Source organism: Mustela erminea, chromosome 10 (assembly GCF_009829155.1).
Source record: "Mustela erminea isolate mMusErm1 chromosome 10, mMusErm1.Pri, whole genome shotgun sequence".
NCBI lineage: Eukaryota > Metazoa > Chordata > Mammalia > Carnivora > Mustelidae > Mustela > Mustela erminea.
Window position 1 is genome coordinate 103,920,864 of NC_045623.1, and position 23,268 is coordinate 103,944,131.

The 23,268-nt window shown below is 40.5% G+C and overlaps 1 protein-coding gene across 4 annotated transcripts in view; it reads left to right on the forward strand.

Annotated features, from left to right (window-relative positions):
- The window catches only part of RERE (arginine-glutamic acid dipeptide repeats), a 425,011-nt gene that overhangs the window by 148,641 nt on the left and 253,102 nt on the right, over positions 1–23,268 (forward strand). For all 4 annotated transcript variants that reach the window (XM_032360657.1, XM_032360659.1, XM_032360660.1 and 1 more), the window contains exon 2: positions 20,478–20,946. In XM_032360657.1, the coding sequence (XP_032216548.1) occupies positions 20,622–20,946 (325 nt within the window). In that variant the 5' untranslated portion in view covers positions 20,478–20,621. The remainder of the gene's footprint in view (positions 1–20,477; positions 20,947–23,268) is intronic.

Below are 23,268 nucleotides of genomic sequence, written 5' to 3' on the forward strand. Positions count from 1 at the left end.
AAACAAATAAAACTGTAAATTAGCAGTTGCTGAAAATGGCACACATGTCTCTAGGTAGTTAGTCATATTGTTAGTCAATTTGCAAGTTGCAAGATGAAGCAGGCAGGAGAGTAAAGAAAGGGATTTTGTGCATTTCCCTCAGGTCTCATAGATTTGATCAAATTGACATTAATCGGCAGTGGCAGTTTTTCCATTGAAAGGATTTGAGAAAAATTCCTCTGTTTTCTGAAGTGAAAGAGAGGATTTCTTTGGAGAATGCTGCTGTAACCCTCTGCTCCATTTACAGTTCAGTCTTCCAGTTTTTGTTTGTCAGGTGCTTTTGAGATTTATGTTCTCTTGTGTTGAATATTGCTTGCTTGCACTTTCCAGGTGTTCGTAAAGGTCACTAGAGACTAGAGCTCTTCACTATACGTTTACATTGGGCAGTAAACTGAGCTGCTGATATTTTTGTGGTTGTGGATGGAGTATGGAAAGAGTGTTTTGCTTTTAGCTTTAATTTTTCCTTGACAACAAAATTGGGGAAATTTGTCAAGGGAACTTGACTTTAAATAGTTGGGATTCAGACCTTATTTAATCTGGCAGTTGCTCTACTGTGGTTTTTGTTTTTGTTTTTGTTTTTGTTTTTTAAGAGTATATGAGATGAAAGCTTAGAAAAAAATACCTGTGTGGTATTAAGCCTGCCAACACATGACCAATACAAGTCGTGTTAGCATATGGACTTGGCTTGTGGAGGAAATGAATGCAGTCTCTGCCTCCTCCCGTCCTGCTCAGTGTTATCACAGTTACTGTTCCTAGGTGTGATCCTTTCACTTGCTCTTTCATATTTTCTTTTTTTCCACTCCCTGTATTACATTCCTTCTGATAATAATATTCAGGTCTATAAATCAATAGGTTCTCTTTTAGTCCAGTCATAGTTAAAGGGCTGCTTAATAATTTATAAATGTCAAGATGAGGATGAGGCCTATGGAAAAACCTGCAGTTTTGCACATAATATTTAATAAAATTTGCATTTTAAATTGTAATGCTGTAGATTTAATGTGTGTATGTTTTAACATAAACTATTGACAGTATTATTAAGCTTCCTCACTCTGTTCTGAAACATGACATTTAGTGTTTCTTGTTTTCGCATTTATCTTTTGGAGCCCTTCGTTGCAAATTAATGGGTCTCTCAGTAATGACTTTCTTTCCAAGTTCTTGGCAGACACTTGCTTTAAAGAGGTGCCATACTTATATTGGAAATCCCTAATGTAGACTTGATGGCTTTCTCTTTTCATTCCCAGGTGGACAAGAGGCAGATGATTTTTTCTAATTAGAGTAGATGTTGGAAGCTGAGCAGGACTAGGGTATATTATGGGTGATGTCCGGCTCTTATTTTATCCTTTAAAGTTTGATGTAATAAATAAATTAATCTCCTATATTATATCAGGGACTATTCTTGAATGTGTATCTCTGTTCTTACCAAGAGAAGGGTGAAAATGAAATACTATTTTGTCTTCCATATGAGTTTATTCTAGGTATTGCTGATTACACATATTCAAGGTATTTGTTTTTTGTTTTGTAGACAGAATTAGTATTTGACCCTGAGTTAACGGTATTTAAGATTTTTTGTGAACACCTAATAGAGAACACTGGTATATCCTTTTTTTTTTTTTATGTGTAGTAAATGATTTAACACATAACATACAGAGGATGTAAAAAACAGAGGAGTATCAACAGTAATAAAATTTAAAAAAACCCCACAAATTTCTGAAATCATCTGTTTCCAAAGTTGTTTGTAGAAAGAAGTCTTCCTAGCATATTTTAAATATATCAATTTCACTTATATCTTCAATTCTTTGCTTCTCCTTTTAGTGGAAAAGGCTATTTTTGAATAGACACTGGATGAGCTGCCCACTACCTCCCCACACTGTTTCAGGTTTTATGGATTAATCTTCCCATCACATACATGCAACTACTTCCATTTAAAATACATCTTTTTTTTTTTTTTAAAGATTTTATTTAGTTATTTGATAGACAGAGATCACAAGTAGGCAGAGAGGCAGGCGGAGAGAGAGGGGGAAGCAGGCTTCCCGCTGAGCAGAGAACCCAACGCAGGGCTTGATCCCAGGACCCTGAGATCATGAGCTGAGCTGAAGGCAGAGGCTTTAACCCACTGAGCCACCCAGGTGACCCTTATGGATATATTTTTTAAATTGTTGCCTAATGTTTTTCAGCTTGCAGTTTTCATTAGGGAACATTCATTTCATCTAGAATGATGTTCAGTTTATTGACATAGGTGTGGTAAAGAATCCTTTGCTGTAAGAAATTGCAGGCCTGGGCTCAAATATCTTCTATACACTCTTTATGTATTTGCCACCTGACAAGTTATTCATGAGTCTCAGTTTCCTCATTCACAAGATTGTGATGATAATAGTTGTAGCTCCTAGCTGTTTGAGGATTAAATAACATCATAGGTTTGAAGCATTTAAAAGAATGACCAGATCAGAGCAAGTGTTCCATTGGGGACAGTTATTGTTTTATATAAGGATTGCCATCCCAGCTTTCCTTTGATGTCCATTAGCATGGTAAATGGTTTTCTACCCCCTCACTTTAACCCACTGAGCCACCCAGGTGCCCCATTACCCCCTCACTTTAAATCTGGAGGTGTCTTTGGGTCTAAAATGAGTCTCTTGCAGACAGCATATCAATGGATCTTGTTTTTTTCATCACGTCTGATACCCTGTGTCTTTTAATTAGAGCACTTATTCCATGTACATTCAGGGTAACTATTGAAAGATATGAATTTAGTGTCATTGTATTGCCTGTAGGTGACTGTTACTGTATATTATCTCTGTTCCCTTCTGAGCTATGTTATTATTAGGCTTTCTCTTTGCTTAGAGGATCCCTTTCAATATTTCCTGTAGGGCTGGTTTGGTGTTTGCAAATTCTTTTAGTTTTTGTTTGTCCTGGAAGCTTTTTATCTCTCCTTCTATTTTCATTGACAGCCTAGCTGGATATAGTATTCTTGGCTGCATATTTTTCTCATTTAGTGCTCTGAATATATCATGCCGGTTCTTTCTGGCCTGCCAGAATGTGGATAGGTCTCCTGCCAGTCTAATGTTTCTACTGTTGTAGGTTACAGATTTCTTGTCCTGAGCTGCTTTCAGGATTTTCTCTTTGTCTCTAAGACTTGTAAGTTTTGCTATTAGATGTAAGGGTACTGACCTATTTTTATTAATTTTGATGGGGGGGGGGTCGTCTCTGTGCCTCCTGTTTCCTTCCCCAGATTTGGGAAGTTTTCTGTTGTAATTTGCTCCTGTATACCTTTTGCCCCCCTCTCTCTTTCTTCTTCTGTGATCTCAAAATATTCTAGAACTGTTTTGTCTTATGGTATCACTTTATCTCTGGAATTCTCCCCTTGTGATGCAGTAGTTTTGTATCTCTCTTTTTCTCAGCTTCTTTATTCTCCATCATTTGGTCTCTGTATCATTAATTCTCTCTTCTGTTTCATTTATCCTAGTAGATAGAGCCTCCATTTTTTGTTACACCTCATTAATAGCCTTTTTGATTTTGACTTGGTTAGATTTTAGTTCTTTTATTTCTCCAGAAAGGGATTCTGTACTATCTTCTGTGCGTTTTTCAAGCTCAGCTAGTATCTTTATATTCCTCATTCTGAATTCTAGTTCTGACACCTTACTAATGTCTGTATTGATTGGGTCCCTGGCAGTTAGCATGCCTCTTCTTGTTCCTTTTCTTTTTGAGGTGAGTTTTTCTGTTTTGTCGTTTTGTCCAGAGAAGAATAGATGAATGAGAGCACAAAATGCTAAAAGTGTAACAGTGACCCCAGAAAAATACACAGTAAACAAATTAGAAGAGACCCAAAACTGGAGGGGATAGAAGGTGGGAGGGAGGGGAGAAGAATATAATCAGGCTAGTGAATAGAACAGAACCACACACTAGATTTTGGGTGTATTTTGGTCTGTTAGAAGAAACTGCCTCCCAAAATTTTAAAGAAAGAAAACTTATTTATATACAAAAGAAGGGTAAATATGATGAAGGCATGGAATATGAGTATAAAGATGAAAATTTAAAAAGATTTAAAAAAAGGAATTGATAATTGGTTAAAAAAGGAAAGAAAAAGTTTTTTTTTAAAAAGGGAGAGAATGTGATCAAGTGGGAGACTAGAACAAAGCCATACATTAGATTTAGGGTATATTTTGGTCTTTTAGAAGAAGAAGCTGTATCTCAAAATTTTAAAGAAAGACACACACACACACACACACACACACACACACACACAAAATAAGGTTAAATACAATGAAGGGGTAGATATGACTGTAAAAATGAAAATTCAAAAAGATTTTAAGAAAGGAATTGATAAGATGTTGGTTGAAAAGGAAAAAGAAAAATTTAAAAAAAAAAAGAAAATGAAGAAAACTAACTTGGACAGAATGGAGAATCACGGGAGAAAAGCCATGAATTCTATGTGCTGCATTCCCCTAGCACTGGAGTTCTGTAGTTCTCACTGATCGGTGAGCTTGGTCTTGACTGGTTATTCTTGCTGATCTTCTGGGGGAGGCGCCTGATGTAGTGATTCTGAAAAGTCTTTGTCCAAGGTGAAACTGCACCACCCTTGTCAGGGGCCAGGCTAAGTCATCTGCTCAGGTTCGCCCTCAGAGCTTTTGTTCCCTTAATGCTTTCTATACAGCTTTGGAGGATGGGAATGAAAATGGTGACCTCCCAAGCTCCAGCCCTGGAGGAGCTGGGAACTCAGGGTCCCATTTCTCAGTGAGCCCTCAGAGAAAAGCAGTCACTCCAGTTTCTTGTTCTCCAGCTCTGCTCCATGGTCATCTGGCCTGTTACTGAGCCTACTTGTCTCTGGCACACGGCCCTGTTTAGAGTCTTCAAACCCAGCAGATGTCTGCAGCACAGTGTCATGCTGCTTCCACCTGGGGGAGGAAGGGGAGCCTGCCCGGATCTGCTGCTTGTTGGGTTCTTGCTGGAAGAGTAATGGCCCAACTCTGCTGGGATCACGGTTTATGGCAACCCCTACCGGAAAGCCCATGCCTGGGCTCAGTCTTTGCAGCTGGTTTCCCCGCTCTGATACTTAGGAGCTGTGCCACACTCAGGCATCCTTGGTCATTCTGTGACCCCGAGGTCCTGAGACCACACTGTGGTCTAAGCGCTGGAGCAATGTACCTCCATGGAGCAGACTTCTAAAAATTCTGATTTTGTGTTCTGCTGTTCTATCTTAGTAGTTGGTTGATCTAGGCACCCCCACCCCCCACCCCCGGGTCTGTCTTCCCACATATCGCCTTGGATTCACTTCTCTGCATGTCCCACCTTCCAGACAGTGGTTGCTTTTCTGTTCATAGAACTGCTGCTATTCGTCCCCCCCTCCCTTTTAAAAGCTTTTTATTTATTTATTGGACAGAGAGAGAGAGTGATTACAAGTAGGCAGAGCAGCAGGTGGGGGTGCAGGGGAAGCAGGCTTCCTGCTGAGCAGGGAGCCTGATGCAGGGCTCTATCCCTGGAGCCTGAGATAATGATCTGAGCCAAAGGCAGAGGCTTAACCACAGAGCCATCTAGGCATCCTGAATTGCTGCTATTTTATTCTTCAGTCTCCTTTTGAGTTTGTAGGTGTTCAGAATGGTGTGCTAACTATCTAGCTGGATTCCTGGGACCAATGAAATTTAGGTCTCCCTATTCCTCTGCCATCTTGCTTTGCCATCTTGCTCTTCCCTCCAGGCTCTGGTGTATTCTTAAGCTATTTTTATTTTGCAAAGGGACTCTGTACAAACTGTGATGGTACAATGGGGCTAAACATACTAGGGCTTGAAGCCATGTATGGTGTATCTGAATAGCCAGAGAGGTTAGAGCTCGCACTTAGCAGTGGGAACTTCAGGAGACACTCTGTTGGTCTGTGCTGTACCATGCCTCCTTCCATAGTTTCCTTCTATTCACTTACAGTTTCTTCATTTTTATGTTTCAGAATGGTAAGTGTCCATGTGTTTCTTGCACCCATAAATTTGACTGTTGTGCTTTTCAGCTTCTTGTTGTATATCACTTAACTGCTCTTGGCGTCTTGGTTACCCTTCTTGGTCATGGAGAGACTTTAGTGCTGAGAAAACATTAGCGGTGCTGCCATCATTGCTATTAAATGATGGCAGCTGTATAATTATATGTAAGAATGCTTATTTAGAAATGTAGACTGTCTTACTGGGAAGTGACCCTTCCCCTCTTTTTATGGTTATTCTTATTCTGAATGTTAATATAATCAGTCTTTTGGTCCAGAAAGTACAAGGAATCTAAAATAGTCAACTGTGGAACATACTTGCACTGTTCACGTTACCTGGAGTTCATGCTTACCATTGTTCGCATATGTAGGAGATGGTATTTCTATAGCATACTGGAAATAGTTTGCAAGTGCTTATATGGGACTCTGAAAAATTCATTGTATATTCTCTACTATAAGATAGGAAATAACAGGGGCGCCTGGGTGGCTCAGTGGGTTGAAGCCTCTGCCTTCGGCTCAGGTCATGATCCCAGGGTCCTGGGGTCGAGCTCCAAGTTGGGCTCTCTGCTTGGCAGGGAACCTGCTTCCTCCTCTCTCTCTGCCTGCCTCTCTGCCTACCTCTGATCTCGCTCTCTGTCAAATAAATAAATAAAAATGTAAAAAAAAAAAAAAGGTAGGAAATAACAATGAGGAAAGATAATCGAAATTGAATTTACCTAAAATATCCAATAAAGTGTTTTCCAAATTTGTAATGGGAAATTTGAGCATCTTCTATGAACCATACATTTTTGTGTCAGATCTCTAGGCATAAAATGACTACATTCAGTTTCTGATACAGACTCTTTGATGAACATAGTTTCAGATTCTGGAAGGTCACCATTCATGAAAGAATTTGTTCATAGAGGAGGTAGCAAATGACAGAAGAATATTGCATTTTCTCTTATTGTTGAAAACATCTTTTTTGTCATTAGCCAGAATTTGGTAATTTGATCTTTTAAAATTATATTTCCAGAGTATGATTTTTTGAATTTGGCACTGTTTCCTTTCTTTCATTGATTAATGTAATCATAATTTTCTTGATAAGATGCATAGATTTTTAATCTAGGTATGCCTTTCATATTAAACATTTAAAAATAATACTTCTTAAAAATAATTCTTCTTTAGGATTCAAATTATGGCACCAACTAAACATCACTAATGAGCCTATTAAACTTTGTTTTTCTGGGATTGAACTTCTATTTTGAATTCAATGCTTAATCACTATATTTTCTTTCTTTCTTTTTACGTAGACCTTAAGTGTACAGTGTTCACTTTAGGGCCTCAGAAATATTACCTATGGAAGTTATTTTTAAAATCCAGTACTTCTCTTTTATTAATTTGCAAGGAGAGAACCTTTCAAACAGCATACCCTACCCTTAAGTCTTCATTTGGACAACAGGTGTATTTCCCTTTGAAATGGGGTGGGGGAGTGTTCCCCTCTTATGTCTTCTTAGAGTGGAAACCAACTAAGACTGTAGTAGCCTAGATTTTATTAAATGCAGCATTTGGTACCATCATTAATACAGAATTTGTCTATAGGCAATTTTTACATTTGTAGCGGATTTCTCTGTGAATAAATCCCTCTATTGTTTTCGTTTTGGGATTTTCAGAATGTGGTCTTGATGCAGTCTTTCCACCATATTGTTACTGTAGCTTCACTGGTCATTCACAAATTTAGTTGGCCTCTCATTGGTTTCTTACTTGCTGCAAATTATTTTCTTGCCACCTTGGAATATTTCAGCCCTGTATTTCAACCGTCTAGTCACATGGTTGTTGATACTACTTTTATGGTGAGGACTCCTAGGTTTACATGCCCAAAGCTTTCTGACCTCTCAACTCTGCTTAGCTATCTACTAGCCATCTCAAATTTAACATGTTTCAAACAGAATTCCCAGTTTTCCTTCTTGTCCCAAGATCAGGAAATGACAGCTCAGTTGCTCAGGCCTAGATCTGGGCCCCTTCTTTGTCTCATTCTATATCCAGTCTGACAACAGATTGTGATGGCTTTGCTTGGAATAGTCTGTGTTCTGACTTCTGCTAGCGCCCATGTGACCACTACCTTGCGGGAATCAGTAGTTTGCTTATCCCTACAGCAGCCAGAGGGAATCTATTATAATGTAACTCAGTTACTTCTCTCTGCAAGACCCTACAGTGGCTTTTCTCTTATTTTAGTAAATGCTCCCAGCTTCCTCTCATCTCTGGCTTTCTTCTTGTCTCCACCGCTCTGGCCACCTTGGCCTTCTGCTGCTGTTTGGATATGCCAGGCACGCTTCTGTCTCAGGCCTTCATTCTTGCTTTTCTCTCTAGCTGGAGTGCTTTCCCCCTGGCTAACCACACAACTTGCTCACTTACTTTCTTTTAAGTCAAATGACCTCTTATGAGTGATTACCATAAATAACTTAACAGCCTTTCATCGTCTTTGCCTGGATTTGCTTTTCTCCATCGCACTTATCACCAGGTAGTAAACTATGTATTTTCCTGTTTGTTTGCCTTCTCTCTCTCTAAACTCTCAGCTCTGTCTGAGGTTAGAGATTTCATGTATTCTGGTCACACATGGATATTTGCCGAGTTAGTGGAAGAAGTAACCGAGAGTCTGCTCTGGACTTTGTGTGTATTTGATGATCAGTGTTGTGGTCCAGGCCCTGGGACTTGGAGTATTCCCTGCTCACTCACTGCTTGCCTGCATCTGTAGCTGAGTAGATCTGCTGGCTCTTCTGTTTTTCTCTGACTGACCACAGGCCAACAGAGATGGCAGGGCAATACATGCGGTCAGCCTAGAGAGTGTCACACCCAGTTAGAGTAGCTCACACATATGGTGCCTGGGTGGCTCAGTTGGTTAAGCTGCTGCTTTCAGCTCCCATCATGATCCCAGAGTCCTGGGATCGAGCCCCGGCATCGGGCTCCCTGCTCAGGAAAGAGCCAGCTTCTCCCTCTTCCTCTGCCTGCTGCTCTGCCTACTTGTACAATCTATCTCTGTGTCAAACAAAACAAAACAAAACAAAACAAAACAAAACACAAAAACCTTTAGACTAGCTCACACATAGAAAATGGCCAGTTGAGTTTTGGCTTAGACTTCTTTTAGTCAGGGCTACTTTTCGTTTTCATCTAAGGGTCAGATTCTAAGTGTTTTTAGAAGGACTGCTCCAGTGAGTTTATGATTCTGTTTTTCCCTTGATGTAATTTGTACCCCTGGATTAGAAGTGTATTATGAATGCTTTTGGTTTTTCATATGTGTGTGAAGTGTAATTGTATTAACTATAAAATTCACCCTGTCATCAAATGCTGATAGCTTCTGTGCCATGGTTGGGAATTATTTTGAATCTTGGAACCCTGCAGACTTAAAGCCACCCTGTCCCTCTTACCTGCTTTTGAACATGTTGGATAAAGGTGATAAACCTGACTACATATTCCTATGTATTAAAGATTGCTGTGGTCCAAAGAAGATTCTCTTTCATTTCTAGCATTACATGAAATAAAACTTCTCCTTCTATATGTTTAATTAATTATTCTTTTACAGCTTTAAGAGGTGGTGTTAGTTCCAGAGGTAAAAGCTCATCCTTACTTTAGCCAGGTTTATCTTTTTTCTTAGCTGGAGTAAGCTTGAGCTTTTTCTTACTTGTTTGTAGCATTGCTGTTTGTGTGTTTGAATAGCTTTATTGAAATATGATTCACATATAATTTACCCATTTAAATTATACATTTAATGGCTTTTAATATATTCACAGATAGGTGCAACCATCACCACAGTCAATTCTAGAACATTTTTATCACTCCTAAAAGGAACCTAGTAACCATAGCAGTCCCATGACCCCCAATCTGCTTTGTATCTCTGTGGATTTGCCTTTCCTGGACACATCTGTGACTGGCTTTTCCCCCCATGTATCATAATGTTTTCCAGGTTTTATTCATGTTGTAACATGTATAAGTATTTTACTTCTTTTTATTGCTGAATAATGTTCTGTTGTGTGGATGTATTTTAGTCATCCCTCTGCTTAGGGTTCTATTTATGGCTGTGCTTTGGGAAAGTGAGTTTAGGAATTCTATATCCTTTCCTATCAGGGACTTGGATTCACAGGCATTTGGTTTCCCTCATACTTGGCATTGTGGACATCAGGTTTTCTCTTTAATTATATGATAACAGAAGCATCCACTTGGCCCCATGATTAGGCAAGTCACTGACGAGTAATACTACTCCTAACAACCCTTCAGGGCTTGCCAGGGAACATCAAGATTTTCAGGATATATTATTTCTGTTTTCCTAATTCAGTGTCAGGGACCTGTGTAATACTATTTCAGGCAGTGCTTTGAATTAGTCTAGCTTTTTGCAGAGAACAAAAAACATGCCATCTTAGAGATTTTGTAATGGTGTTTGCTTTATGGATTGCATATTACGTAAGCATAATTACGAACAAAACAACACACATGCTTATTAGCCCCTTGAAATCTCTGTGATAGAATTTATTTGTTTAAAGCAGCGGTTCTCAACTGTAAGCAACTTTGCTTCCCAGAGGATAGGTGTCAATATTTGGAGTTAATTTTTGTTGTCCTGATTGGAGCAGAGGGTTGTGATATTACAGCCTGCATGGGTTGAGACCCAGGGATAATACATAGGACAGCCTCCCCACAACAAAGGATGATTTGGCCCCAAATGTTTATCATGCCACAGTTGAGAAAGCCTGCTTTAGAGTGACCAGTGAATTTTCTTTAATCCACTGAGCAGAAGTGACGTAGCTCTAGGCAGTGTGCAAGGCAAAAAATTCAGTGTGTATTTGGTAGAACTTCACATTTAACAATATAGGAGAGCAGTTGCTTATATTGAATGAGTTTGTGTGTTCTTTAAGGGATGCTTGAATGGTTGATTAGTTATTTCCTTGTTGGAAACCACCTTGGACACCTCATCTTTGGGAGTTCCTTACTCCTACTAAAAAATAAAAAGAGTATATATTGTTTGTTATTTAAACAATTTAATTGAGTTGTTAATTGTAATCTAGAGTTTTGCTGTTTTGGGTGCTTTCCCCACCCTTTGCAGGTTCTTTGTTTTGTGATTGTTATGTGTTTTTGGAAGAAATTGTCAAGAGTCCACTAATCTTTATTCTTTCCACTTTTCCCCAAGCTTCAGAGGGAGGAAATGTTACTCTAAGCATTATATCCACTTTTGAATAAGCGACAGTCATTCAGCACTTCCTTCTCTTTTGATATCACAGAGGTCCCTCCCTGAATTTGACTGGTGTGTCCCATCTCTGTTATGTTCTTTCAGTACCGGGTATGCTAACTCATGATTGATTGAGTTTAAGTATTCATTAGCCCCAAATGTAGAGAATTGTTGGAGTTGCATGTATAGCCACTCATTCGTTTATATTGTTGAGCTTGTTGGGTGGAAGAACTTCACAACTCATTTTTTTTACACAGAAGAACTACTCTTAATACCACATCAGTTTTGGGTAAAACATAGTCTTACCTCTGCATGGGGTCACAGACCTGCTGATCCCATATTTCAATGTTACCTTGCAGGTTCGTAGGTGATTTCTCTGCCATATTTTGAAGTATTCTCTGCAGCAGGTTGCTGTTTATGAGAATACCATATTTCTTATCCAGTGAGAGCAAGTGTTGGAGTGACATTTCCCTTTCTAGAGCAAAAGTCATTAATTACATTTTCTCTCCCAGGATGTTGATATGAAAAGGAACAGGAGAAGAAAATTGGTTTCCTTTTGAAAGCAAGTTGCCCAACTATAGCATACCTTTTTGGTTTTCCTTGGCATGTAGGCTGCAGCTGCTTCTCTTAGAGGCAGGGCCCGGAAGATGGGGTAGCTTTCTTGTGTCTTCTGCATTTGGACCATCTCATTTTGTTCCTAAGAGAGAATGCTAAATGCGGAAATGGCAAAGGCAGAAGTTCTTGGGGTGCTTTGTTCCTGATCTAGGCTTTCAGAGACAGGGGATTGGAAAGCAAGCTTGTTCAGATGGAACTAACAACTCCTACACCTCCAGTCAGACAAGGTCAATGTTTCCAAAATGTTCCTTTTGTCTCAAGAGTCTTCAGTGATACCTGTTTGCTTAGCCTGTTGTTTTGGATAACTTAGCTTTTAAGGATGGATAATTTAAGGCAATATGGTCTTGTGGTTAAGAGTATAGGCCCCGGAGGCTGCGGCCTGGTTATATATCCTAGATCTAACACATAATTGTGTGATTTTGGTCTACTTGCTCAGCTTCTCTGTGGTTGCTTTTGCATTGGAAAATGTACATAACAATAGTACTATTGAACAGAGTTAGATTGGTCATATGTCCTGGTTTACATGTTTTTTTTTCTTTTTTCTTTCTTTTTTTTTTTTAAAGATTTTATTTATTTATTCGACAGACAGAGACCACAAGCAGGCAGACAGGCAGGCAGAGAGAGGGAGAGGAGGAAGCAGGCTCCCTGCAGAGCAGAGAGCCCGATGCGGGACTCGATCCCAGGACCCTGAGATCATGACCTGAGCCGAAGGCAGCGGCTTAACCCACTGAGCCACCCAGGCGCCCTACATGTTTTTTTTTCTTGAATAATTACTAATCTGGTGAAGATTAAATGGATTAATGTGTAAAATGCTTAGGGCATTTTAAGTGCTCAGTGAGTGATAGCTGCTTTATTATTTTAGGAACCTCCATTAACTATCCTCCCCATGTGCCCCTCCCCCAGCCCATTTCCTACTGGTTTTTCCCTATAGTTCCCATTAAGGATGGTGATTAACCCACCTTTCTTCTTACTATACTTCTTTGCACCTGAAATGTTTTCTCTGTCTTTTTGCTCATCCCTACCCTGTTCAGGGTTTATGATCCAGCCTGAGCACCACTTCACTTGTGTGCTCATGAAATATTTTCTTTCCCAAATAAAAGTCTTATCATAGTGCTCTCTTGACTTACCTAGCTCATGTGTGAGACGGAGGGCAGAAAAAGATGATTTATTGCTCATCTTTGCATACCAGGCAGAGTTAGGATTTGAGAAATCTGAGAATACAAGAGGGGGCAGAAACAGTCAAGGGTCAACTTCTCATGGAGCTTCTAGCTTCTGGACAGCTGCTAATCAAGTCACACAAATAACTGTGAACTTACAGTTGTAGAAAGTGTTGTAAAGGGATTTAATCTAATCATTTTGGACAGGAAAAGACATCTCAAGGAAGTTGTTTTTGAGCTGCGACCTGAAGGAAGAGTAGGAGACACATAGGCCAAGAAAGGAGAGAAGCATCACAGACCAAAGGAAGAACCTGAGCAAAGTACATGCTCTGGGCAGGGGGGCGTGTGGTATATTCAGGGAACTGAGGGAAGGAATGCCAGAGTGGTGTGAGATGAGTCAGATAAGAGGAAGGGCTTGGAACATTGGTGTGGCTTAGTCAGAGGAGTATGCAGCTCTTGGTCTTGGGGGATTATGAGTTTAAGCCCCACATTAGAGGTAGAGATAACTTAAGAAAACATTAGAAAAAAATAAAAGGGCCTTGTAGATCATGTTATGGTTTGGGTTTTTAGCCAACAGAAGTGGGAAGTCATTGAATGACCATTTTTAAGGTGTGATTGACATAATCATATCAGCCTTTTGAGAGGTGTACCCTTGGCTGGAGTGTAGAAGGAGAACTGTAAGGGCTCATAGTGGATTTGAAGAGAAGCCAGTTGAAGTGGTCCAGAAAAGCCATCCTAGAAGCTGTAACTGAGGTTGTGATGTTGGAGGTGTCCTGAAGTAGAGGAGGTTGAGAGAAATTTATTAGGTAACAGTGACAGGGTCGGTTGATGCTAGGGTGAAAGGTGGGCACTAATGATGCTGCCTGGGTGTCTAGCTGGCATGACAAGGATGAGGAGGGGCACCAGTCACTGAGAGAGACCATTTAGAAGAAGGGCTCATTTGGGGCCAGAGCATGCCTTTAGTTTGGATATGTTGAGGTACCTTTGAGATCTCCAGGAGGAGACTTGAGGTGGACAGTTTTCATTCTGTGAAGGTTTGGTAGACATGTCCGTTTGTGGTCACTTGTGTGTTTGTGTTACCTGTGGGCTGGTGGACGTGTATGAGATTGATGAGGATAGAAGTCGAGGATGAGAAAGGGGACACCATGCCCTATAGACTCCTGCTCTGGCTGGTGGGGTACTGGGGGGCAGAGGGTCAGGTTGATAGACCCAGGAGAGGACTGTGCCAGGTAAGCCAAAGGTGAGCAGCCTTTCCAGAGGGAGGGCGTGTGTTCAGCGGAGTGGTCAAATGATAATGAGGTTGACACTCTACAGTGGGTTTGGTACAGAGAGGAAATTGCTGTAATGGGAGTTGTTCCAGTAAACATGCTATGATAGCCATGGTCCTTGTCAGTTAGTGGAGAATGATCATAGGCTAGCAGTGCCTGATGGCAATGGGATGAGCGATGGCCCTTTTACAGGCAGACTGGGAGTACTGGGAGCCTTCCTGGAGTGAGGCGGCAGAAATGCCTGAGGCCCTGAAGGTGAGCTGAGGTTAGGCAGACCAGGGGAGGGGGTGAGTATTCTAAGCACATGGGTTCCTGAGAAGGAAGGGAGTGCTTTGAGGGAGCTGGAGCACATGGGAGAGGTGGAGAGGGAGCTGGAGAAGCCAAAGGACAGTCAGGACATGAGGTTCTTCCCAGTCTTTGGAAGTGAATTGTACTTTATTTTTTTTTTTTTAATTTTTTTAAAAAGATTTTGTTTATTTATTTGACAGACAGAGATCACAAGCAGGCAGAGAGGCAGACAGAGAGAGAGGAGGAAGCAGGCTCCCCGCTGAGCAGAGAGTGCGATGTGGAGCTCTATCCTAGGACCTTGGGATCATGACCTGAGCCAAAGGCAGAGGCTTTAACTCACTGAGCCACCCAGGCACCCCTGAATTGTACTTTAAAGGCTGGATTGTGTGGGGGTGTGAATTATACCTGTTTAAAAAGAGTGGTGCAGTGTCGGACATGCTGGCTGGCTGCATTGCGGGGTAAATTGGAAGGAGGGCAAAAACCAAAATTTTAGTGGCAGAGATCAGTTTGAAGGCAGTTGTATTAGTCTCTGTGAAAGATGTTGATGCCTTGTCACTGAATCGGGGGGAGCAGTAGATAACATTATAGAGATATTCAGGCTGTGACTGGTGGACCCTAAGAGCTGAGCCAAATACTTGCTGTGTGATTGGGAATTTGACAAACAAATATTTCTTGATGTGGTTGAATGAGGAAAAATTAATTGTACTTCACTAGCTGCATTGGTGAGTCAAGTGTCCTATAGAATTTGGCTTGAGTAACTGGGATTATTAGCATTCAGGGAGTGAGACCTCAGGAGGAAGTGGCAACTTTTCATGGTCAAGTGAGTTTTATATGATCCCAGAGATGATCTTTTTGAATTTTTGTCATTTGTAGTCCATTCTACACAATTTAGTTCTCAGTCGTACAGTAGAATGCCCCCACCCCCAGCCCGCGCCACAAGAGGCACTAAACCCTGGAGGGTAGGCATGATGTTTGGCTACGTTTGTATCTTGCATAGCACAATATACTATTGGGTATTATCTGCTGGTGAGAGTTTGCATCTGTAAAGCACTTCACAGTCTATAAGTGCGTATGCATAAAGTGTGCTTAATTAACTTAATTCTCAAAGCAGTTCTGGGAGGTCGCTGGTGATTGTCCTTATTTTACAGCAGTGAAACGGATTTGGAGAGGTAGAGTGATTTGCCCAAGGCAGTTCAGTACGTAGCAGTGCCAAGATCTTGGGTCTTGGCTTTTCAGTCCAGTTCTGACATGGGTCTAACCTCCTGAGACTGCTTAAATAGTGTCAGGAAATGGTTTTCTTAAAATGAGATTTGGGCCCTGAGCATGACAGGAATTTTAGCATTTTCTGAATCGGTTCTGGTAAGTCGTGTTGAGGGGTTTGTGAGCGGTTGTTGGCTTCACTTTAAGAGGCAAATGATGTTTATGCGGAGGGTGAACTAGCTAAAGTTATAAAGAGTAGTAGTTCTGTATCACTGACTCTTGAAGGCCTTTGACTTTGATAAGATGAGAGCACAGCTAGGCTGGCTGACCAGATTTTTATCAGTTAAGATAAAATGATGAAGTGCAACCTGATAAATGTGGGAACTACTGAGAAGAATACATGTTTTTTTATTAGTCCTAGGGGTGCTGCTTTTGGAAATTTGTAAGTTGCAGGTCTGTTTTGAATATGCTCTCCACTCAAGCATGAGTACTAAAGGTTTTTGTGGGTCTAAAAAATTTTATCAGAAAAGCTATGCACATTCACTTCCTTGGTGATCTCATTCAATCTCATGGCTTTAAAAATGAAATTAAAAGTAAATCTTTATCTCCAGCATGGACCTCTGCCTACTGAAGATCTTTGTGTGCTTTTTATAAGCCTCTCAAACTTAGCATGTTCGTACCTGAGCTCTTAATTTTTCTTCCAAAACTCATATAACGCCTGCTTCGTCATCCAGCTGCTCATGCCAGAGCTCTTGGAGTTGTTCCTGGCTTTTTTCCGTCCCACCTCACCTCCCAGTTTGTCAGCACATCCAGTTTGCCACTTACCTTAAAAGTACACAGAAAATAAGACTTCTCCCCTTCTCTGCCCGTGCCGTGCTGGTCTGTCTCAGCTGCCTCTGCCTTTTACCTGGCTTATTATATAGTAAGCCTCCTCCGTCACTGGTCTTCATGCTGTAACCCCTGCATCCCTTTAGGTTTTTTCTCAACGATTAGAGTGATCTTAAACATAGTCAGATCATGTCTTTCTCTGTTACTCAGATCCCTGCAGTAGCTGAAGTGTCATTCAAGTCACTTCATGTCACTTCATGACACTTGAGTAAAGGCTCCAGCGTCCTTACACTGGCTTGCAAGGCAGGATTCAGCCGCCACTTCACCTCTCTGAACTCCTCTCCTTCCACTTTCCCTCTTCCTCATGCCGCTGCAGCCCCACTGGCCTCCTGGATCTTGTGTGTGCTCAGCTCACTTCTGTCTCTGGACATTTGCACCTCCTCCCCCTCTGCTGGAATAAGCTCCTTTCATGTACCCCACGGCTTTAACAAAGCCCAAGGCCTTCCTTGCAAGTCTCCCACACTGAGTCCTGTTCCACCCCCCTCTGGATTCCTTACTTAAGATCTTCTCATATACTGTATACATATCATTCTTTTGATGATGGTGTCTTTCCATTCCCTGGACCATCAACTCCACAAGAGCAGGGAAGTTTGTGTGTGGTTCTCTCCTGCTTTCCTCAAACCTAGAGCAGTAAGTAGTACACAGTAGGCATTTGGTAGACATTTGTTCAGTGAATAGACTTGTGACTCTGAACATGTTCTAGATTAGATTTTCTTTTTTCTTTTGTTTTTAAAGTATTTTATAGTGGTACGCGAGTGGCTCAGGAAATTAAGCATCCAACTCTTGATTTTGGCTTAGGTCATGATCCTTGGGGTGGTGGGATGGAGCCCTGCATGGGTCTCTGAGCTCAGTGGGGAGTCTGCTTGGGGTTCTCTCTCCCTCTGCGCCTCCCCCCAACTTGTGTGTGAGTGCGCCTCGCTTTTGCTCTCTCAAATAAATAAAAAAATAAAATCTTAAAAAGTATCTTATGGTTTTTGTTTAACTGGGTTGAGCAAGTGAATCAACAGAAATATCTTCAGTAATTTTGTCTTTGTTACTGGATAAAAATTTCTTTTGGGGAAGGGAAGAGCAAAGTGAGTGTGTTTCCTAAATCTGTCTGTGCAAATGATCAGCCTGGATGCATGCAGGAAAAGTTAGCACTGATGAAGAGCTGGTGACTTTGGGGCACAGATTACAACCTGAGTAGTAGGTTATAATTGGGTCGGATGGGGTTTCCTTGGGCAGAATCATTGGCTGTATGGCTTCATGCACATGATTTCTTCTCAGTTTCCCTTCTGTAGTCTATAAAGTGGGGATGGTGACTTCTGTCAAGTTCACTGAGCTGCTGAGAAAGAATTGAATGAGATCATGGCAGGAACCTGCTCTATAAACCCCTTATTGTTAACAAAAATGCTATTGTATTGATAGATCATTTCTAGCAAATTGAAATGACATCTACACTTGTCATTGCCATCTGGTTTCTCTCTGGTTTCCTTTCCTTAAATGTCACATTATTATTGTGTGTTGGTCATTGTATAATGAGGCTCAGAAAAAATCTGATTAGTATGGTAAATGCAGAGGGAAAAAAATACATCCCTGTTGCACTGTGTTTTAGAGTCAAATGTAAATGGTAATTGGCTGACTTTTGCTTTGGATTATCACTGTTCTTAGTTACCTGAAAGTTTTGGATATACACACGGGGCTTTATTTTGTGGATGCCCTTTGTTGTTTCTTGAATTTTTCTTTCTTGCTTAGTCTTGGCAGAGATAACTCAAATTTCTTTGAAAATAGAAGCTTGTATATATGATTTTTAAAGGAGTAGTTGAATGTACGACATGGACTTAATATTTCTTTCCTTTCTGAGTGCTGAAATAATATTTTTACATAATTTTCTGATTATCTTGTTAACCCTGGAGAGAATGCTCTTTTTCTTAAATTCATCAGATGTCTGTCCTTGAGCTATATCTGAGAAGTTTTCAGCCTAAGCTGCTTGTTCTTATTAGATTCCAAGTAGACCTTGTTGTGTTTTCAGTGTCAAAGAGGAATGTTTTAAAAACGGTGTTTGCTAATAGTTTTCTTTCTTGCATGATTGGCTTGTTCATGCTTTAAACTTCAGCCCAGTGGAGAAAGTAGTATGTCTCCTTGTGTATTTTCAGTTGCTAATACTAGTGGCCTTCAGGGACTTGGGAGTATATTACTGTCTGTTTAGCAGATTATTCATCTAGGCAAAACTTCTGCAGGCACTAGGATAATTTTTCATTTTCTTGAAATATGTTTAGAAAATTGAAATCCTATCAGAAGCCTATTTCCTATGTAGAAGGAAGTAATCCAAGTCTGTGCTACACGCTTTCTTTCTTCTGACTTTAAGTTGTCAGCATTATTATTCCTTTATAGGTCTGTCTTCCATAGGTGCTTGTGAATATTTTATATTTTCTTGAATGCCTGAGGATATTTGAAGTGCTTATGGAGAGGTCTTTTCTGGTGTCAGAGTTGACCTAAAAGCTTTAGAGAGAGAATATAATCATTTTGGATGGTTTTGGCATGACCAAATAGAATTTTCTCTGTGTTTAAATATAATAGAATAGACCAAATAGACCAAATAGAAGTTTCTCTGTGTTTTTCTGTGTGTGTAATTGCAAGTTGATTTGTTTGTTGTTGTCTGAATAAAGAGGACCAATCTTTTGTTTGTTTGCATGTGTCGTTTTCTGTCTGGCCCTAGTAACATAAGAAGCAGATGGTTCTCATATTGATCAGTTGTTTGCTTTTGGGGGGGTGGGTAGGGGCACTTAGAGCATTGAGGGCAAGGACTCTTGAGTTTTTTCCTCATTGTGTCTTCAGTTCCAAACACCTGGCATGTAGATAGTATTTAGTATAGATTGTTCAACAAATGAGAGATGTTGAGGAAGATGATTCAGGATGGCAGGAGATAAATTACTGGTAATTATGACTGTCCTAAAACTGACTTGTAAACAAAATAGTCCATGTCCATCTGTCACTGTCCTCCCCTCACCCTGTAAAATTTTTACAAGAATTGTGTTGGGTTGAGATTGGAGAGTCTCTCTCCTCATTGTAAAGTCTTACAAACTTCAGTCTTTCCTTGTTGAGCTTAGTTCTAGAGAGGAGTTTACTAGGGAGGTTATTAATAGTGGAAATTTGAAAGCATGTAAAAACCACCTAATATTCCCTAAAGATGGAAGATTGTTTTTGGAAGCTGTTTTGTCAAGGCAGAGATAATTCAGAGATACCATTTTTCCTGGAAAATAACTAGAGCAGGAGACTTAGAAGATGGGAAGAATTGCAATTGAAGGCAAGACTCTTGCTTTGAGGGTCATCACTTTTATTTGAGTCAATACCTGTGTTTATTCTTGAGAGGAGCTCTGGAAATTTGGCAATGTGGCTGGAAAGAGTTTTCAGAAGATAGTTCCCTGTGAGAGACATCTTGAGACATTTTTCCAGGCTATCCAATTATTTTTTACCCCCCCCCCCCCCCGTGTTAATACTTTTAGTATATAGGTTCTTGCCCTTGTAAATTAATATTATGGGTTATGAAGCTCCTTTTATGTAATTATACCCATTGTATATTGTGTATTAGGTATGTGTTACTTTTTCCTTCAAAAGAAGAGAACAATTGATGAACAGAAAGTGTGGTTTACTATTATACATTGAGATGTTTTCATTATTGGTGTGGTAGTAAATCCCAAGCCATAAACTAGCTGAGGCCAAAAACTTCACATACTTTGTATCACTTGTCCTAACTTTTTCCAGTGGTTTGCCAGGCTTTTGGGGCTAAAACATGAGTAAGTAAGAGATTCATTTAACAAAGCATTATTTTAGGAAGGAAATATGAGAAAATGTTAAAGTAAAATCAGTTTCTCTTTCTCTCTTTTCTTGCCTAGCGTTTTTGAAACGTTGGGGTAGTTGGAGTGGTTGGATTTTCCCTGGAATTGAGTGAGAAATTCAGAAGACTGAAGCCCAGGCTTACTGTCTACCTTTCACGGAGGCCTAGCCGTGAGAGGACAGAAGAAGGCACGTGGAGAATCATGACAGCTGATAAAGACAAAGACAAAGATAAAGAGAAGGACCGGGACCGAGATCGGGACCGAGAGAGAGATAAACGAGACAAAGCAAGAGAGGGTGAGAATTCAAGACCACGCAGGAGCTGCACCTTGGAAGGAGGAGCCAAAAATTATGCTGAGAGTGACCACAGCGAAGATGAGGATAATGACAATAATAGTGCCACCACGGAGGAGTCCACGAAGAAGAACAAAAAGAAACCACCGAAAAAAAAATCTCGTTATGAAAGGACAGACACTGGTGAGATAACCTCTTACATCACTGAGGATGACGTCGTCTACAGACCAGGAGGTAAGGAGCACAGTGTTTGTGGTGGCGAAATGTCATCTTCATTTACAGGCCTGTTTACACGTTAGGGAAGACAGGAGACCCAGAAAAGTAGATAGTAGTTTTGGGTTGAAAACAATCAAGGTAGGAAACACATTGACCCACTTCGGCGCAGTGGGATGCGCTGGCTTCTTGCTTGTGTAGAGACACAACTTGGTCTTTTGTCCTGGTTGGTGCATTTGTCAGTTTCTTTCTTTGTGTCCTTGTGCTGCTGCTTCTCTCCCTTCACCATCTGTTCAGTAGATCTCATAGTTAGATGGCTTCCTTGCCTTTTATGTTCAACACAGTTAGGCAGTGGCGACCCTGCAGAATAGAACGCATGGAAGGATAAGTAAACCTTAGTGAAGATTCTTAGGAGTGGGATGTTCACATGAGCTGCAGCAATGAGCAGAAGCTCAAGAAGTATCTTTAAAGGCCTTCAGGCTAAAGTTTATTTCTCCTGACAACCTCCTTGTCCAAGGAACTGAGCTTCAGAATCTCTAACCAGTGATAACAGATGAAGACAACTAACTTGCTTTCTTTTCTAGAAAATGTACTATAATTTACTCAGTGTATCGAGGCTTATAGCATTGTTCAGAGAGAGACAGACCCAGCCTTCAGATGAGATCCAGGGAAACCAGTGATTGAGAACCTGTTGGGCGCCCACAAATCTCCCCCCTCAAAGATTTATTTATTTCTTTGAGAGAGAGGAAGAGAAAGTACATGCATGAGTGGGGGGAGGGGAAGAGATAGAATCCCAGGCAGACTCCCCGCTTAGTGGGACTTGTGGCTGTATCCTGTGACCTGTGAGATCATGACCCCTGCTGAAATCAACCAGCTGAGCCACCCAGGCGCCCCACAGAACTTTTCTTTCTTCATGTCACCTGTTGTGTGTGTTAAAGTTTTTTTCTTACAGAAGTCAGTAAAACCAGTAAAATCGTTTGAATTGCTTATGATGCTAAGAAGTGACATGAATTTCATGAGGTATAATTAAGAGATCAAAAGTCTCCCAGTTTGCTGTTCTTCCAGGGAAGGGAGGGTAAAGAAATTAGGTTATGTTGTTGATGTTGTATAGTTGTTTTACTGAGGAATACTGTAACTTTTCTGAACTTTGTGTAAAGTACCAGATTTTTTTTTATTCCTATATAGGAATTTGTTTTAAATTTCAAAAGATAAGAACAGTATTAGAACTTACCTAGATAAACTTCTAGTCACAAGTATAGTTTATTGATGATTAACTGAGAAGATGCTTACATGGCATGAAAGTATAGCATTAGGTTTTAGGCGAGCTAGAGCTCTGCGGGGAGATCGAGTAATGTGTGCATTACAGTATTGTTAGGGTCTGTGATTTAGAAGGCTCAGATACTGGACAGTAAGAATACCTGAGCTGCTGAAGAATATCTCATTTCAGAGTTACTGCACATTACATGCTATCGACCTATTCAGTTCTAAATTGTGAGAAAGGAACAAAATGTGTTAACTTCTTTAGATACAGATATAGTATCATAAATAAGGAAAATATTCAAAATAAGGAAAGATCTCACTTGTTTTCCTTTTCTCATGATATATAACAAGTCAGTGTGGTTATGCGATTGTCTGGATCATTGTCAAAAGGCCTGCTGCTTTGTGCAGTACTGAATGCCCACCTTTCTCAGGGGAATATTACTCCTGTGTCAGTGACGGTATTTTCCTCAAATATTTGTAGTCAGACACATATGGGAAGTGCTCTACATACTGTCCCTGTCATAAGAGTTCATAGATTCAACTGCAGGACCCTGAGAAGTCCTGCAGTTCTGGTAGCCTTTGTAACATTAAAAAAAAAAAAAAAAACAAAAAAAAAAACCCACCAAATCTGCTGTTTATTCCCCATTATGGGATTGTAGCACCCTGTTTCTGCTGATTATCTCCCTAAGAGAAGCCAGTTTGGAGGGAGTGGGTTTGGGAGCCATTACACATTGATCTAGGACCTTCTAGTGGATAGAAGCCCTTCCTGCTTGATGTGTGGAAGAGTGTGTGAAGGGGTGTCACTCGGGGCTTATTTACAGTGAGTTTTTAAGGGTTTTGGAGTTGAACTGAGTAATTTATGAAGGCAAGCATTGTTTCGTAAATCTGAGGACCTTTGTGAAATATGAAAAAGATAGGCTCTCTCCTGAAGCTACATATGCTACAAAGAAACGATGAAAACCAAAGTAATGTGAAAGTTTTTTGTGACGCTCAGAGCATAACCACTTTGTGTGAGGTGCCCCTTGTACTCAGGTGCTGACAGTATTATGACCTGGGGTTCGCACAGGTCCAGTGGATATGTGA